This window comes from Mesoplodon mirus (genome assembly GCF_964341445.2).
Source record: "Mesoplodon mirus genome assembly, chromosome: 4".
Classification (NCBI taxonomy): Eukaryota; Metazoa; Chordata; class Mammalia; order Artiodactyla; family Ziphiidae; genus Mesoplodon; species Mesoplodon mirus.
Window position 1 is genome coordinate 11,585,666 of NC_138979.1, and position 19,011 is coordinate 11,604,676.

At 45.9% G+C, this 19,011-nt stretch overlaps 1 protein-coding gene across 17 annotated transcripts in view; it reads right to left on the reverse strand.

Moving 5' to 3' along the window:
- Nucleotides 1-19,011, reverse strand: part of KIAA1217 — a gene marked incomplete at its 3' end in the record, with an annotated part of 500,156 nt that overhangs the window by 74,093 nt on the left and 407,052 nt on the right. For 16 of the 17 annotated variants that reach the window (XM_082618040.1, XM_082618037.1, XM_082618035.1 and 13 more), the window contains one exon: nucleotides 2,723-3,555. In XM_082618040.1, the coding sequence (XP_082474166.1) occupies nucleotides 2,723-3,555 (833 nt within the window). Of the gene's footprint in view, nucleotides 1-2,722; nucleotides 3,556-15,687; nucleotides 16,345-19,011 lie in introns of those variants that run through there. The other variant, XM_082618041.1, reaches the window with a different exon arrangement.

Here is a 19,011-nt window from a genome sequence, read left to right on the forward strand (position 1 = left end):
CATTCTCACAAGGTGGGTCAGCAGGGTGGTGGGGGAGGATGGATCCTGGCCCTGGAGATGGATAGTTCTTACTTTTTCCTGGACTAAATTCTTATGACTCCAAGTCCCTTCCTATCAGTGACACACATTTCCCAACCAGCCACTCACAGCCCGCCGGAGCAGATGTGTTACCCTTTCTTAGAAGCACAGGGCGCAAGCTCCCTAGCCTTAAGGCACGTCTTGGTAGATTTCCCTCTGGTTGTGACACTGGTCTGTTCAAAGAGCCTCAGTGTTTATCTCACACCCCTCAGCTTTCTATGGTCATGGGAGGCATCCCTTTCTTTGATTCTTAGAATTTAACTTCCTAAGGACTTTGGAAAGGAGAGAATAAATACCTTTTTCTGAGTCTTCATTTTTCTTAGTCCTGCGTAATCAAGCCTGTCACCGTTTTGTTTTGTTTCCCATGCAGCAGATTTTTTTAATAGGAACTATTCTTGGAGACAGTTTACATCAACTCTACCCACTTGCCATTGGCCAGAACTCACTCGCATGGCCACACTTAACTGCAAAGGAGGCTCGGAGATGCAGATAGTTTTGAGCCCCAGAGGAAAAGAAAACACGGTTTGGTACCCACACAGCCTCGTCTCTGCCACCATCCACCTTCTACTCTCCTGTCAGCAAAGACCTGCGTCATCCCTCTTTCCACACAAAGAATATATACCCTCCCTCCACAAGGGAGACAATGCAGTCTCATTCTGTCATGGAATCCAGCGCCACGTACAGGATCTCTGGGAAATGTGCAACCTGCTCCATCGGTATCAGATGTGGCTCCTGGTGACCTTGCAAGCAGTTAACTAAAAAGCCAAGTTATCTGTAGCCCTTACAACCAGGACTACAGCAGCAGAGCAAAGACGATTTGTAACCTCTTGTTCCTTGAATATTTGGTAGCTCTTGTCTATAAACCAGTTCACTCTAGTTCAAGCCAGTCACTGTTGCTGGGTTTTTTTTTTTTGCGGTACGCGGGCCTCTCACTGTTGTGGTCCCTCCCGTTGCGGAGCACAGGCTCCGGACGCGCAGGCTCAGTGGCCATGGCTCACGGGCCCAGCCGCTCCGCGGCATGTGGGATCTTCCCGGACCGGGGCACGAACCCGTGTCCCCTGCATCGGCAGGCAGACTCCCAACCACTGTGCCACCAGGGAAGCCCTTTTTTTTCTTTTTTTTAAAGCTGTGTAGAGAGGGTTAGAGCTTTTTGGTACATTGATGATCCCCCAACTTCCAGGTTTATTCTCTTTCCATCTTCCTGGAATCTTTCTTCTGGAACCAGATAAGAGACGGCCCTTTCATGATAAAATTCTGCCAGTTGAGGACAGAGCTTTCCGATTTGTGTGATTAAGACAGTGATATACTATCACATTCCAGTCACAATTTTGGCCTTCTTTTTACAAAGTTATGTAGTAGAAAGTGACATGATCGGTTTTGGTAACGAGGAGGGAACAGTGGTTGCAATAAGGTACTGAGTGGCTGAATATCGGAATTTTATTTCTCACGCCCCTTCTGAATTCCCATATGACAACAGGTCAAATGCTTAACCTCCTTTGGACTCAGTTTCTTTGACTAGATTTTTATGATTATAATTATTATGTTGCCTTCTGTCAACCCGTTCAGGGTAGAGAAATTCCCTCTATCAAGAGTAGCTTTTCTGGGGCTTCCCAGGTGGCGTAGTGGTTAAGAATCCGCCTGCCAATGCAGGGGACATGGGTTCGATCCCTGGCCCGGAAAGATCCCACATGCCGCGGAGCAACTAAACCCATGTGCCACAACTACTGAGCCTGCGCTCTAGAGCCCACAAGCCACAACTACTGAGCCCGCGTGCCTAAAGCCCGTGCTCTGCAACAAGAGAAGCCACCACAGTGAGAAGCCCCCGCTCGCCACAACTAGAGAAAGCCCGCGCACAGCAACGAAGACCCAATGCAGCCAAAAATTAAAAAAAAAAAAAAAAAAAAAAAGATTAGCTTTTCTATTACTCTACAAACTTGAGGGTTTTCAAGATGTAGTATGAAGGTTCTGGGCTGGTAAATTATAAACACATGTAAACTTAAAAAGAAATTTAAATATCTGGAGTGTCACATCCACTAGAAAAATTTTGCTCATCTCTGTACCACTCCTGAATGAGTATTACATTAACACCATCCTATTTTTATGCAAATTCATGTTTTTATCACCCGGGATGACAGACAGTGACACACCCTTTTCATTTCTCATAACCAGATGAGAAAACAAAATTGCACTTCACAAGAACACACACTGCCATTTCAAACAGTTAATGCTTGAACCACTCACTCATTTTCAGTGGGAGATCAGTTATGATCAGCTTTTGATGATTTGTCTGAATGGTTTCTGAAATCGTAATTTTCTTCTGAATTATTCAGATTTACATTAATGATGCTGCCGTTAGATCCACACTCAGGAGGCCCGTTCTGACCTCTCTTGCTGGGGTGCCTGCCTGCCTTTAGCCTGGCTACTGCCCAGCCTCACTCGACCACTGGATTTAGAAACTCTTTGCTGACAACAGCCCTCTGGTTCTACTCTTCCCCCCCTCGCCCCCAACGGCCAGTACCCACAGGGCACAGTGCTCAAGGCTGGCACTCAGCTGATCACTGTTCTCTTGGTTTGACTTCTGTAAAGCAGCCCTCAAAACCAGCACGTGGGCATGGACCACCCTTGGCCACCCTCACCGCCTTACCTGGTCTCTCTGTCTTTGGGTATCGTAGCCGTGCTATAAGCAAACACTTGCTTCTCAACTAGAGGAGGGCCGAGGTCCACAATTCCGGCTAATCCTGGAGTGGTCCGTGGCTTCTCAATGTACACCAAGGTGCCAGGCTCCTTTTTGAAGGCCTGGCGGCTGGGTGAGACCCGGTCTGACTGCATGGTGTGGGAGGGCCCGTGGGCGTTATGGAGACCGTGCATCTCCACCATCCTCAGGTCACTGACTCGGTGAGGAGAGGCCGGGGGCGTTTTGGAGCCCAGAGTAGGCAAGAGGCTCTCCGGATACTTCCTTGACTTCTGTCTGTACAGTGACTGCTCCATGTGCATTTCCGCTTGCAAAGAAGGGCTGCAGTAAGCACTGGCTGAACGAACTGCAGCGCGATGATACCCGATGCCGTGATCGGGGACATCCAGCGGGTGCCCGCCGTGTGAAGAGGCTATGCTCATCCTCCCCTCGTGATAAAGGTAAGGATCGGCGTAGAAACCCTCGTTTCGGTACATCGCGAGGCTCTTGGCACTCATGTCTTCATCCGGCTTCACGTCTCTTCTTTCCAAGATGGCGCTGGGGCTGGGAGAGATGGATCTGGAGACCGGCAGGCTGGAGAGTCTGTCCCTGGGGATGGTGGCGTTACCAGGAATGACCATTGGCCGGGTGCCTCCGTAAGGGATTCTGGATGGAGAGGGAGGCATGGAATGTGGCACAGGAGTGGACGATGGCGAATTTGGGATGGCGTGGGGTAGGAGAGCTGCGGGTCCAGGTCGAGAGGCACCAGGGCCATCTCCTCTTGCATAAACGAGTTCTCTCTGCATCTGAAAAGAAAACAAGAAATTAGAAAATCTACTTTGATATTCATGTCTTTAGAGACATCTCAGTGTGGTTTCCCTGATGAAGCAGGCTCAATAGTGGCCCCTGCAAGATGTCCACGCCCTAATCCCTGGAACCTGGAACCATGTCCCCTTACAGGGCAAAAGGGCCTTTGCAGATACCTCCCCGTTAAGGATGTTGAACTGGGGAGATTATCCAGGTGGACCGAATGCAATCACAATCACTTATGTGAAGGTAATGCAATGCATTCACTTATATGTGAAAGAGGCAGGAGGGTCAGCGTCATGGAAGGAGATGTGATGACAGAAGCAGAATCAGAGAGAGAGAATGGGAAGATGCTGTTACGGAGTCCAAGCTCATACTGCTCGCCCCACAACAGGCCAATGAATCGAGAGATGAGGTGTTGGGGCACGAAGAGTGACTTTATTTGGAAAGCCAGCAGACCGAGAAGATGGTGGACTCATTCCCCAAAGAACCATCTTGCCTGAGTTAGAATTCAGGCTTCTTTTATACTAAAAGGGGAGGGAGTAAAGTCAAGCATTTCCTGCTTCCAGTCAGCCTCCAGAGGGGAGGTGTTAACTTCTTTCTCTCTGCAGAAAGAAATCACAGGTGGGCCTGGTCAGGATGTTTCCTGTGAGCTAAACAAAGGTATTTCTAGCTTAATGCTCACTACCTGGGAGTCAGGGTTCCCAGAGATGGGCCATTATGTATATTTTAAGCTTATAGGCAATATCCCTTTAGTGACTAACTTGTAATAGAACACAAAAGTTTCTTCCCTATAATAATTCCCCATTGTCAATGTCCATTCCACAATCTTGTGGGAAAAGGGAGGAAGACCACTCTGGCTGGTTACTTCCTGTTGAAGGGAGGTGACGAATATTCCTTAGAATCTTTTGTCAGCCTTTGTTTATCTACAATTATTTGAACCCGATGAAACCTATTAGCACTTTGTTGCCTAATTCATAATTGAACTCGGGGTTTTGGTTCCAGTTCCTAATACATATAAATTCCTGTGCTATTTATTTGGACACAATTAAAGAAATTGGTTGCCCCTTCTCCAGCTGCAATGGAATTCCCATCTACTTCAGTTGGATGGGCAGACCTGTTGGAGTCAAACTCATGAGCAGAGGTCAGTATAGAGCCCGAAGTTTTAATGTAATTGGCAACCGCTAGGTCTTTTAGCGTTTATAGATTCTCCTGCCTGGGCACACACCTGGAATGGAGTACCATACAATATTCTAAAGGTGTTTAATTTAAGCCTGCTTCTGGGAGCCACTGATCTGCAGCATGGCAACTAGCAAGGTTATCCCAAGTTAAATGTCTCCTGACATTTTAGCAACGTTCCTTTCTGATATATGATTCATTTTCTTGGTTTTTCCCGTTCATTGTGGTCTCTAGGATGAATGCAGTTTTAATGCCTTCATCCAAATCAGGGGATAATTTCGCTAAGGAGGGCTTTAACCGCTTCAGAGAGTTTCTGTCCAGGTGGGATATGTTTCCACTGATCCTGAAAAGGTGTGCACACAAACACTAGCAGGTATCTGAGATTTCCTGAGGCTCGAGGCCTTTGAGTAAATATTTGTCAGTCCTCGGTGGGGCAGGTTCCTCTGTGTTGAGTCCCCACCTGGGAGGTCTGACAGCAGTCTCTGGGTTATGTTTAAGACTCTGGGGGAAAGGGCTTGGTCTCCTTTTCCGGGATGTTCATGAGCATCATCTGCTGGCTTAAAGCATGTTCTGGTGGGACTCAGATGTCACGCTACTGTGCTGAAAAACTTCAGGGTGAGGCCTATCAGAAAGTCAATCAGGTCATCCCCCCACTGTCAATTTCACCCTGGGCTCCTGTGGGGAGTTGGGTGCCCAAGGCCAAGGGAGTCCCTGGGTCTCTTCATTCAGAGCGTTCCTCTCTACCGTGAGAGGCTCCCATCTTCTATTGTTCTTCTGTTTCAGCAGAGGGCAATCTGTTTTCCACTGCTGCTGCCCCGCACAATAAGCATATTGTTCCTTCCCCAGTGGTGGCCTACCTCTCTCCGGGTTACTTGCCTTCCGGGAATCCAATGCCACTGCCAAAAAAAAGTGGCGTTTCAGGGCTTCCCTGGTGGCACAGTGGTTGAGAGTCCGCCTGCTGATGCAGGGGACACGGGTCTGTGACCCGGTCCAGGAAGATCCCACATGCCGCGGAGCGGCTGGACCCGTGAGCCATGGCCGCTGAGCCTGCGCGTCCGGAGCCTGTGCTCCGCAACGGGAGAGGTCACAGCAGTGAGAGGCCCGCGTATCGCAAAAAAAAAAAAAAAAAAAAAAAAAGTGGCGTTTCGTTTTGCATCTTTCTTCTGTTGTTGTTCCCTCAACACTTTAAAAGCAACATCTACCAACTGAGAAGGGTTCATTCCAAATGTACCATCAATTTTTGCAATGTTCTCCTGAAATCTGAGGCACTTTGCCCCAAAAGGTCAAATTTACCATTCTAATATTTGCAGGGGCCTCGGGATCTGCATTAGTATGATGTGTGTAGGCCTGATAAATCCTTTTCAAAAATTCAGAGAGGTCTTCATTTGTTTTGCTGAATTTCTTGAATTTTGTTCAAACTCTTGCCTTGGTTTCCCGTTTCAAGGCCCTGCCAAGATGCACTAATGAGTAGTGCTCTCATAAGGGCCTTCTTCCCTCACTGGGGTCTCCATTTGGTTCAGCTGTGGGTGCTGGCAAGTGGGCTTCAGGTGTAGAGCATCCTCTCTATAAGGAGGGCTGCAATCTTTCCAAGTAAACAAGTTTGAGAAACCCAGTCAGCTGGTCATTTCCATTTAGGCCCCCCATGAGATAACGGTGTAAGGAAAATAGCCCTGTCCCAGAAGTGGCTCCAGGCCCAAATTGGGTGCCCTGTTGGGTCTTAGATGGCGATTCCAGACCAAGTCCCTGTGCCCCAGAAACTAGCACAGGATTTTCTTGTTTTGTTTTGTTCTTTTGGCCACGCTGCACAGCTTGTGGGATCTTAGTTCTCCGACCAAGAACTGAACCCAGGCTACTGCAGTGAAAGTGCCGAGTCCTTAACCATTGGACTGCCAGGGAATTCCCAGCATTTTCTAATTGATCCTATAAGGAGGTAAGTGCTGAGCCCCAGTGTCAGGAACTGGGCCTGGATAGGAATGGAAGGTGGTGTAAGGGTTGGATATACTGGCATAACGGCCAGAGCAGCTGGGACAGCCAGCTCAGCCAGAGGAGTTATGGTCTGAAGCAACATGTCCTCTCATTCCCTTCCTTATTTTCCCTGGGAATAGTACAAATGCTTGCACATAAAGGATGTCATTATTCTGGCCTGTTTCTTCACAAAATAGCTAGAGTGTCATTCAAAAGCCCCTGTAAAACTATAGATAGCAATTGATCATCTAGCCATTAAAAGGATGCCTTTTTGCCTCGGCATCAACCACCTGGGATTACAGTGCAACTGAATAGAAAATTGACTACTGCTGTGGCTATGACAATAAGGTAATTACTAAAATTATGACTGATATCATTTACCAGGATGTGCCAGAATTTTAGGAGTTCCATATAATTTCTGGAATATATATGTTAATAACATTTACCCATACAGTACAACCTAAGAAGTTTTATCACCACCCATTTGACAATGCCTCCCACACACTTCATCACACCAAATAAGCCCAATTAGTTTACTATTCCTCTCTGAGATGGAGAGAAAACAAGTAATTTGAGTTGTTGCAGAGACCCTCCAGAAAACCCCAACGTTAGCCAGAGGTCAAATGAATCCCACTTAGAACTTGATCTTTGGGACATTTGTCAAAAATATCAAAAGTTTTAACCAGCAATAAAAGATCCCAATGGCAAATACAGGTCACTTAAACAAAAACTCATGATCTATTACCAAAAGGAGTTCAATATTTTAAGAAAACTTTGTCCTCTTAGAGAACCAAATTCAGATTTTGTACCACTTTACCTTCAAGATTTATTTTCTTAATTAAGTTCAATCTTATCTTAGAACTAAGTTCAGTTTCAAGGTACGAAAATCTGGAGAGACTATTCCAGACAGACATTTCCAGAACATTATTCCCAGAGAGTTTACCCAAAACTCTTCACTTCATTTACCTTTAATTTACTTAAAAGCTTTGTCACATTATTTTTCTTGCTGACAAACTTTTTAACAGGAATAATAAGGTCTCGTTTGATTTCTAGTAAACCCAGGTACAATGAAAGTATTATACCTAATGTTGATGGCTCTAATGACATACCTGTATCAAACCAACAAGCTTAAGCTAACTTTAACACCAGATATTAATTCAATACTGAATATTTCCTAGATGACGTGAGCCTGAAACTCATTCTGGACAGTTTCTTTTATATTTGAGTATTCACTTAAGCACTTAATTTCCTTTAAGCCAATTAAATAGAGCTCTTTTACAAATTATTTCTGGCAGTGCCACACATCTATAACATGTGTACAAACACACACAGGGACGTCACAGTTCCCATTCCAAAATTTTAGCCATGAATCAGGTACAACAATGTAAAACCCATCAGTTACAAAAGATTGGATGCAGATGGGGTTTCTGGCAGATGGGACAAATCAAGGTCACCTGTACAGATGGCTAAACCCTTTTTAGTAATATTTATGGAAAAGACTTATTTCTGTTTGTAGCTTTTGGTGATTTTACGAACCAAGTGGAAACTTTCTCTTCCTCGGAATGTCCCACTCTTGGACAAGAGCAGACAGGTTTTTTTCCCCTGTTCCCTTTCTCCATTTGACATCAGTAAAAGTTTCAAGTATCACAAAGCTGATTTGGCTGTAAATGGAGAAAAATGGTACCAAACAAAATGAAACCAAAAACCCAAAGAACAAACAGAAAATCCTAAATAAACCCTCAAGTTTGGTCTTGGGTTTTTACATATACCAACGACACAGGAGACCATAAATGACACAATTAACACAGCAAGGGTAACAGTACATGGTGCACAGGGCCCCAGGATAACCCTGCCTAACCCCCCTGTAGAGATCCTAACAGGTACTGTGGCCACATGCTATTATAACAAAATATCATCTTCCTCTGACACATGGGTTCAGAGCTGTAATCAGATCCCTTACCCAAAATGCACCTCAGAGAACTTTCTTTAGGAATAATTGAAACATTCCCCCTTTTTTTTTTTTTTTTTCCGGTACGCGGGCCTCTCACTGCTGTGGCCTCTCCTGTTGCGGAGCACAGGCTCCGGACGCGCAGGCTCAGCGGCCACGGCTCACGGGCCCAGCCGCTCCGCGGCACGTGGGATCTTCCCGGACCGGGGCACGAACCCGCGTCCCCTGCATCGGCAGGCGGACTCCCGACCACTGCGCCACCAGGGAAGCCCGAAACATTCCCCATTTTTAAAGATAGAAATTCAAGACAAACAAAACACAAATGGCACACACACACGCTAGCATCCAAAGAAACAAACCAACCAGGTGACAAATAGGGTAGAAGCCCAACAACTCTTTCCCCTCTCCAACAGGGTATCCCACTCAAATGCAGAACAAGTTGGCTTATCCCGGAGAAAAGGCCCCAGATGAAGAGGACGCAGAGTTTCCGGCTGTACACACTGGAGCGACTTACCCTACTGTATGGAAACTGTCGGCCCCCAGATGTCAATTCCTTGCTCCAACTGCCAAGTGCTGGGGCAGCCGGTGCTGCTTCGAGGAACTCTGAAGGGAAGACCCTCAGGACAAGTGGTCCCGGCAGCTGCTAGGGCCTTACTGGAAAATTCCCCAACCGGGGCCGGCTGGCCAGGAGCAGCAAGGCTGGCTGCCCCAAATTTGTTACTGAGTCCAAGCTCATACTGCTCTCCCCAGGCCAGGCCAATTAATCAAGAGATGAGGTGTTGGGGTGAGGACTGGCGACTTTATTCGGAAAGCCGGCAGACCGAGAAGACAACGTACTCACACCCTCCAAACAGCCGTCTTGCCTGAGTTAGAACTCAGGCTCCTTTTATACTACAAGGGGAGGGAGTAAAGTCAAACACTTCCTGTTTCCGGTCAGCCTCCAGAGGGGAGGTGTTGATTTCTTTCTCCCTGCAGGCATTCACAGGTGGGTCTGGTCAAGACGTTTCTTGTGAGCTAAAAAAACTATTTTAACTTAATGCTCCTTACCTGGGAGTCAGGGTTCCCAGAGATGGGCCATTATGTGCAATTTAAGCTTATAGGCAACATCCCTTTAGTGATTAGCTAGCTTGTAACAGAACACAAAAGGTTCTTCCCTATTACAAGGCTACACTGCTGACTCTGAAGATGGAGCAGAGAGCCATGAACCAAGGAATGCAGCAGCCCCCAGAAGCTGGAAAAGGCAAAGAACGGGATTCTCCCCTAGAGTCTTCGGAGGCAGTGTGGTACTGCCGATACCTTGGTATTGGCCGGTGAAACCATTCTGTATTTCTGATCTCCACAGCTGGGAAATAACAAATTTGTGGTGTTTTAAGCTACTAAGTTTGTGGTATTTTGTCACAGCAATCACCAGAAATGAATACACCTGAGGGAGAGCTCAACATCATGGAGTCTGAGGGAAAAAATAGTGCAGTGGTTTAAATACTGAGGTCATAGCTTCTTAGAGACACTAAGAAACTATGTGGGTCTCATGTACCAAAAGGGCTAAACTGTCTTCTAAAGCTCATCTTGGGCACATTTTCTGAGTGGTAGCCCTGGAAAGTAGATAGTAAGCATCTTTCCCATCTTTTCAAGCTGATACAATATAGGGACATGGCCAGAGAAAGGAGATGCATGGGAAAAGTTTGGAGGGAAGTTTTACTCATTTGCTGATGCCTTACTATGAGAAACAAGATCTGAGAGGTCAGGAGGAAATAATGATTCAGGAGATGAGTGCAATTGGAGGCAAATTCAGAGTAGGGATGGCAAGAGATAGAAGAGGGAAGGGAACCCCAGGCATGGCGGGGAGGAAGAATGCTAACAGTACCCGCTCTGGGGCTGCCACGTGATGATGATGAGCATGCTGGGAGAGGTCGTCATAAGACCCGCGGTACTTGCCCAGGCAGCAGTGATTTCTGGGCTGTTTCATTACCACCCAGTTCAGGAGAGTTAGGACTCTCCCACTAGCTCTCCTTTAGAAGAAACAACGACTAAAGAATCAATGACTCAAGAATCATAGATACAGAGAACAGATCAGTGGCTGCCAGACGCAGGAGGTGGGTGCCTGGGGGGCTGGGGGTATGTGTGTGAAATGGGTGAAGATGGTCAAAAGATACAAACTTGCAGTTATAAAATACATTTGAGTCCTGCGGATGTAAGGTCCAGCATGGTGACTGTAGTTAATAATACTGTATTGTATTTGAAAGTTATGAGAGTAGATTTTAAAAGTTCTCATCACAAGAAAACAGTGGTTAACTGTGTGTGGTGATGGATGTCAACTAGACTTAGTGTGGTCATTTTTTCACAATATATGCATCTATTGAACCATTAGGTTGTACCTCTGAAACTAATACAATGTTATATGTCAATTAGATCTTAATTTTAAAAAAAGGAAGCAAGTTAATGGCAAAAGAGGAAACTAATTTGCAAGTGCACTATTGTATTTAGCAAGGGGCAGAATCAAAAATACCAATGAATTCAGCATGTGAATAGGTGGTACTTTTTGTTTTGATCGAAGTCCAAGAGGGTCATGCTCACTGAGATTCTCCAAACGGCTACAGGGAGGGGACGGACAGCCAGTGGCACCTCCCAAGCCCTGTCTTCTAGTTTGATTTGTGCTATCACAGAAGCCACATTTCCATTTGGACTTCTCAGAGAAGTGACAGACAAGGAGGGTATAAATGATTGGAGGGTGGGTGAGGTAGGGGCGTGAGGAGAGAGGAGATGGACTCAAATGGACGAAAATCAAGATGAGCAGCTGAGAGACCCATAGTGTGGGTGAGAGAAGACATAGAAGAGGCAACAAGAAGAAGGTTGAAAAGGAAACAGAGCCCAATGCCCTGAATACATATTGATTCCTTACCTTATAAATTCATTCACTTAGTAAACAATGTTTACCAAGCACTTGCTAAGAACCAAGCATGATTCTAGGACACAGCTCTAAACAAGCCCGTAAGTTCCTGCCCTGGAGGGGAACTTCCTGCTCTTGAGAGGATACATTCTTACCTACATCTGGTCATGAGGATGCAGGGGATGGTCTCCTACAGCTTCCTCATCTTGTCACTGGAAGGACCCAGCAATGCAGAATCCCTGACCCGGGGAGTTTTACACATTATGGTGGATTTCATAATAGAAATGACTGACAAAAAAATGAAAGCAAAATGCAAATATTAGCAACCAAAAGGAGCTCTTTGAGGGGTACATTGTCCAAGCACTATTGAATTGGCTCCTGAGCCCCCTTAGGGGATCCCAGAGTATGCAGGCTCCTCACTCGACATTACAATTTTATCTCCACTACCCCTGCCTCCCCCCACACACACACACACAACCACACACAACCACACACACGCACGCACACCACATGCACACCACACGCACACACACCACAGCAGACAAGTCTGCTCTCCTCCTCTAAACCGGACTTGGGATATCCTCAGGCTGTCCTCACCCCCTGGGACCCTCACCCCAGTTCCTAGCCCTTGGGGAGTCACACCTAGGGTGAGGTCAAGGTCAGCCTCCAGGTGTGTCCGCTCCACCACATGGCCCAGTCCTGATGCTCCAGCCCACGCACTCTCAAGGCTCAGGGGCTCAGGGCCATAGACCAGGAGGGCATTCCCAAGGTCACTGTGTGATAATATACCTGATTCCCATTCCAGAATGGCTGGAGCAACCATATAACCAAAGTTTTGTATTAGATCAACATGGATCCTCTATAAATACCTCTCCCACCCTGTCTTCCTCAATGCAGGGCTCAATGAAAAGAAAGGTCAGGCTCAGTGGTAAGCAAGGCAGGGCTTCACAGGTGATAAAATACAAGAGGGACTGGCTCAGGGCTTCCCTGGTGGTGCAGTGGTTGAGAGTCCGCCTGCTGATGCAGGGGACACGGGTTCGTGCCCCAGTCTGGGAAGAGCCCACATGCCGCGGAACGGCTGGGCCCGTGAGCCATGGCCGCTGAGCCTGCGCGTCCGGAGCCTGTGCTCCGCAATGGGAGAGGCCACAACAGTGAGAGGCCCGCATACCGCAAAAAAAAAAAAAAAAAAAAGAGGGACTGGCTCAGCCGGCAGTGCATATTTGGCCAAATTCCCCACCCAATCAGACCACACAATGCAATAATCAACCCAAACACACGTAAAGATATATTCAAACATGCCACTGTGTATAAAGCGTCACATGGTGCTCAAGGTCAGTCAGGTGCAACAAATAGTAGGTACTATTGTCATTATTGTTATTCATCCCCCCTCCCCACAAAGAATAGGGTTTCAAATGTCTAGAACCCACTTAGGATGAACAATAATCCTAACGGGGTTAGTCACTACTCCCTGTCCTCTCTTTCCTCCTCATCCGGCTTCATCTGGATTTGGGGGATCCTGAACCAAATGAACACATAGAGAACCCCCCCTTTTCTGGTAAGAGAGCAAAATGAGACATCAGTATTCCTAGGAATACAGAACTGTCTAGAAGAATAAAGAGTATTAATGAAATAAAAATATAAAGTTAATTTTAATTAATAAAAATTTGAGTAAATTTCTTTTAAAACAACAGAGATGCCTGCATAGGTGTTTTAAAAACATGTTTGGTGATGTGAAAAGAAATGGCTAGGAGGCACATTATATAACTAAGTGAAATGAAGTTATATAAAATTTAAAATAAAACACATGCAAAAAAACTCATTAGAAAAATCTCTTAGACTTTCTGGACGCCTTGTGCAGATGAATTCAGAAAGAAATGTAACAATTAATTAACAATAATTCAGATACACTGTGCATTCATATGGGAAATGCAGGTGATAGTAAAAATATTTAACATCCAACAGCCAGTATCACATGAGTACCAACCAGCCAGAATGGGACCTCAGCCAACGAGGATGGATCGTAGCCATAAGCAATCAACATTACGTACCTGATGGTAATGCTGTATGTCAGCCCTGTCTTGTCCACTTCAAAATAATCCTGCCTTTATCCAACAGGGTCACTGAATGAATCACTGTCCACCTGAGTTAACCACAGTGGAGGTGAATACAAGCATTCTGCTATGCCAAAACAGGTAATCTAAGGATGAATGTCTCCATCAATATGGGTGACCTAGAGGTTGGAAGCCTTTGGCAAAATTCTTCTTTTGGTTTGCCAACCCAGGACTGACTTTCCAAGACTGAGTTTTGAGAAGAATCTTGATAATTTCATTCTTGGCTCTACATGGAGCCCAAGTAGAGAATGACATCATCTTCCCATGATATAGAAGGGAAATGTTTTAAACCTGCCGCTTGAATAAACCCTTAAAATTAGATAACTTGGGTTCACACACTAAAGGATACAGAGCAACCAAAGGCAAATCACTGTTAGGATGAGGCAGAAAGTATGGGGAGACAAAAAGAAAGAATCTTTCTGAAGTCTTCAGTGTGATCTTCCAAGGAGTCCACTTGCTAGTCCAATAAAAAGTGGACTTTAGGGGCTTCTCTGGTGGCGCAGTGGTTGAGTCCCGCCTGCCGATGCAGGGAACGCGGGTTTGTGCCCTGGTCTGGGAGGATCCCACATGCCGCGGAGCGGCTGGGCCCATGAGCCATGGCCGCTGAGGCTGTGCGTCCGGAGCCTGTGCTCCACAACGGGAGAGGCCACGGCAGTGAGAGGCCCGCGTACCGCAAAAAAAAAAAAAAAAAAAAGTGGACTTTATGTATAGGAGATATACTCATTGCCTGACTGACTGAACCAGGATGACAGTTAAGATTCTATAATTCATAGTTTAAAAAAAAATCCCAGCCCTTTGTATTAGTGTTCTTTCTATGGAGGTACCTTCCTAGAATCAGGCACTTGCATGGTCTTGTTTTGTTTTGTATTTTAACTGTGTTTTGGCTAATGAGTAAAGAAATGACATTAAATACATGCTAGGTTTTTCCTATACTATTACTCAAAGTCAGACCTTTTAGGAGAAACTTATATTAAACTTTAAATGTAAAATAAATAAGCAAAACACACACATACACACCCATGCCCACAGTTGCTATTCACCTTAATATACCTGAATCCTTTATTCTCCCACCAGTTCTTCTGATGGTCACTAATCTTCTGTATCATTTCATCGCTCTTAGAAAGTTGAAAATACCTGATATGTTATATCACTGACACTTTTAGCTCAGAAAATTTCAACCCTAACGTCTTTATGTGAGCTTTAAAGAATTTCATTTTACAGCAAGAAAGAGATGACCTAAATACAGAAATAAAGATTCTTTTAACACCTCCCCAGGACACAATATGGATACTTATTTCCCTGCACCTCGGCCCAGACAAAGAAAAAATTCATTTATTTGCGCTAGATATATTGGCAACGCATGAATGAGGCTGTTCCTCATCGTTCATCTGTTTTGTTGGGCATTGTCTCCCTCCTTCCATTACTGCCCAAGCTACGGCCAGCTCTTGGTTGAGTGAGTCCTTCCAATTCTTGTAAACAGCATAGTTTCTTCCAAAGCCTCTGCACCGTGGCCCCAGCTGAGAGGCCGCTGCCCTGCTCATAGCACACGACTCAATACACTGCTTGGCTTACCCTCCTTAAAGACCAGAATGAATCTGGGGCAGTTTCAAATTAATCTACCTGAAGTCTGAGGTAGGAATCCTAACATACCTATATTTCGTTTCCCCCCAAACACCGTAAGTTAAATCCAATATTACTCATTTACAAGTTTCTCGAATATAAAAGAGGAGGAGAAAAAACTTACAATGGCTTCTGGGAAAAAAAATAAAATCTAGCATGAAAAATGTTTCTTTCAAATGATTTGGGAAACTGTCTCATGTAATCATGTCTCTTTATGGAGCATTAAAAAAAAATATATATATATATATATACTTTGCGGAAGGGAATATCATGTACAGTTTATTGTGTTTCAAACCCCACACTTCCAAGTCTAGAATGTGTAAGCACACCACTCATTCAGACCATACAATGAAGTCACCAGACAAAACTGCAAATGGCTCTTAGGAGACTCTTTCATCCTCAAAGAATTAAAGCCACTTACTTTCTCTTAAGGAAATCACCTGAACAGCTAACGCCGGGAAAAAGCACATTGGCTGAGCTCTCAGTCACGCGATTCCTTTGTTTGCTGGCTTCATCTCAACCCTCGGTTCCACACGTGGATATTTTAGACAGCTTTCTCTTCAGAGAAGAAATCACACACACAAAAACACAGATCCTAAAATGTACCCTGGTGTTCACAACCAGTAAAGACCATTCTGTTTTACCCCGGTCTTCTGAGCGAAGCTGCCACAGGCATGGATAAAAAGACGTCCTTCTCATGATAAGCCAATTTCTCCTCCCCTTGGATATTAGTCACTGAATAACCTCAGCCCACATCCAACCACAGGCTACCGCACGGGTGACTCAGTCCTCTAACAACTGCTCGCACGGAAAACACACACCAACAAATGAACTCAGAGAGGCCTCGGTAAATGGGGTTAACAACGAAGGAAATATTACAAGACAGATCTTACTAAGGCGAAGAGGGTCACGGACACAAGCAAACGACCAGCCACCAACAAACTAAATCATCAGAAAACCCAACATGCTCAGTTGCCCCAGGTCCAACTCTCTGTGTCCTGCTGCAGACGGGGGGCTCCTGAGAAAACCCAGATGGGCCAGCACCCAATGCCCATTCTGCTGCCAGACTTTTCAAGTCCGTGGGTTGACAACCGAAAGAAACGTGAGCCTTTCCCCCTGGTTTATAACACCGGAGGGTAAACACGAGGGTGACAGAGGAGGCTGTCTATTAATTAACCAGGTTTTACCAAGCTGAACTTTGAGTAGCAGCCAGGAATCAGACCTAGGCAGCACCAGGCAAGCGAGTGCAATCATTCTGGAAAACATACCTGAAAGGGGTGGGAAAGAGACAGAGGCCCAGCCAAGGCCTAGCAAAGAGGGTATCTGGGAAAGGGAGCCCGAGTCCTCATGCCTTACCCTCGACAAGACAGAGGAAGGGAAGGCCGGGGCAGTCTCCTGAGACCCCCGTGGGCAACCGCTGTCAACACAGCTCTTTTCTTCCAGAGGAAAAGGCGCTAGGAGGGCTGTGTTCCCAACAAGAAGTGGCTTGTGCAGCCCTCAGAAGAGACAGGTATTAACATATCACCAACAAAAGGTGAGAGCGAGGAAGCATTTCCTTAGCTCCCAGGCAGGCCCTGTTTAATCACCATCATGCTTTCTGAGCCCTCAGGGACTGAATGGGGCAGAAAGCCATTCCTGTGGGAACCCAGGGACATACAGCTCCGAAGGCTGGGCTGGAGGCCCTGCTGGCCTTACGCCACACCCCACAACCACGTGCATTTTTCAAACATTTTAAGGCCTTTAGAGGTCGTTCTTGCTGACCAAAAGAATTCCATGATGTTTCTTAAGTTCAAATCCAGTCAGTGTCGCAGGCTCTCTCTAAAAAAAAACTGTTTACTGCTATCAAAAAGCTCCGATTAAAGGAAGGAGAACATGAAGCCCATGACATTGCTTTCCTTCTAAGATGTCTCATTTGAAACAATATATGGATGAAGTTGTTGTAACAGATGCCACCTAAGAGGTCGGAGAAGAGTAGATGGAATGTGAAAAGCCTTGTTTTGATTTTTAATCTAATTGGCAAGAGTTTGTTATTTCTCACCAGAGTATGGGAAGCACACTGTCTTGGCCCCTGACACATCTGGTATACATTTGGCAGGTCTTGTTCCCTCAGTCAAACGCGTGCTTTCCAGGAATGGGGGTGGAGGTGAAGCTGTGGTCCCACCCCGACTGCCTCCCCAAAGCCCCAGTTGTAGGGCATAAGATGTCCTACCCAGCAGCATTCTTGTACGAATGCACCTGGCTCTTCGTATGTGTAGGACGGTTAGGGAGGTGAACGAATGTGGAGTGTCTGGGTTCTGCTGGCCCTGCCCCCTGGCCCAGAAGCACTGAGCTGTCACTGCTGTTGGCCACATGAACCCCGCCAAGCTCAGCACGGGAGTCCACGTCTGCCGCTTTAGCGGCAGGTGGCTTCTGTGGACCCTGCTACCTTGGGAGTCGGTGGGTGCAAGGTGAGACATGGTCCCGGTCACCTCTCCCATCTCTTCCTTCCTGCCATGTTCAGGGCAATTTTCTTTTACACTCAAACTGCTTCAGGGCACCGTCTGGGCAGGAGAGGCATGGCTTGGTCAGGACTAGAGCAGTAATCCACCGTCAGGAGTGTGAAAGCTGGCACCATCCCGTGGTGAATCGGGATGAGTTAAATGCTCTCTAGTAAGGATTCAGAGCCCAGCTCACCCAAGAAAGAGGGGAGTTCAGGAACCCAGTGCCGGCTGGGGGATCAGGCAAGGTAATTTCCTAAACAGGATTCTGGTGCCACAGAACTCGGCTTCACCTGGGTGGCCTATGCCCTCCAGAGAATGGCTCTTACAGGACAACTTACTGCAAAGTTTGGCTTATTCTGGGTGAACCCAATCACCAACATCCCACGCTCTGGTTCTCTTACTTGGCCAAGTTCTCAGCTGCCTAGCTCAGATGCTACAGCCCTTCTGAACCTGCACTTCCCAGCAGTGTGTTAAGTGTCCTACTATTCATTCTCCCTGTTCCTTTCACTGACTGGCACTATAGGCAAAGTGGAAGCAATTTATTTCTAGTGAGTATTAAGAAAAGACATGCTAATAACTAGTCAGCATTACCTCAACGGGAAATACTTTTTATGCTCTGGTAAGGCTAACGGACTTGTGAAATTTATTCCTATTTCCCCTTTCGCATTCGCTGCTTTATTGGCTTTTTAAAAAAGTACATATGCTAAAAGAAAATCTAAACCACTCTTATAAACACAAAGATGCTATTGTGAAGGGGAGTGATTTTGATGCTGGAAAAATTTCAAATTCATCTTTCTTACACTGTTAAAATTGGAAAGATGGTCCTTTGGAAGGTCTATTAATGTTTCATTTGGTCATAAATGGAATGGTTCCCAGACACGAGACATACAGACTGTTGCCAAAATTATTTAATTCTCAGGAAAGACATGGTGAGCTTCTGGCTATATTTAAGATGAGTGTTATTCCCACAAATATTTTGACACAGCCAACTCTGCTGAGCCCTCCTGCCCCAGACCCGCTGGCTGACTTAATACCATGCCCAGTGGTGACTCAAGATCTCAGGATGGAAATGCATAACAAGTAACATGAAATAAATCATGTAACTTCCAAGCCACAATCAGTAACTGTGCAGAGCTGCAGCACAGATAAAAGAACAATGTCCTCATACCGACATTCAATCTTCTGTTGGGATACTGAGGCAAGGACAACCTCCTTTTATATCTAAAATAGTTACAGTTTGTAAAACGATATTTTCTTGCTACCAC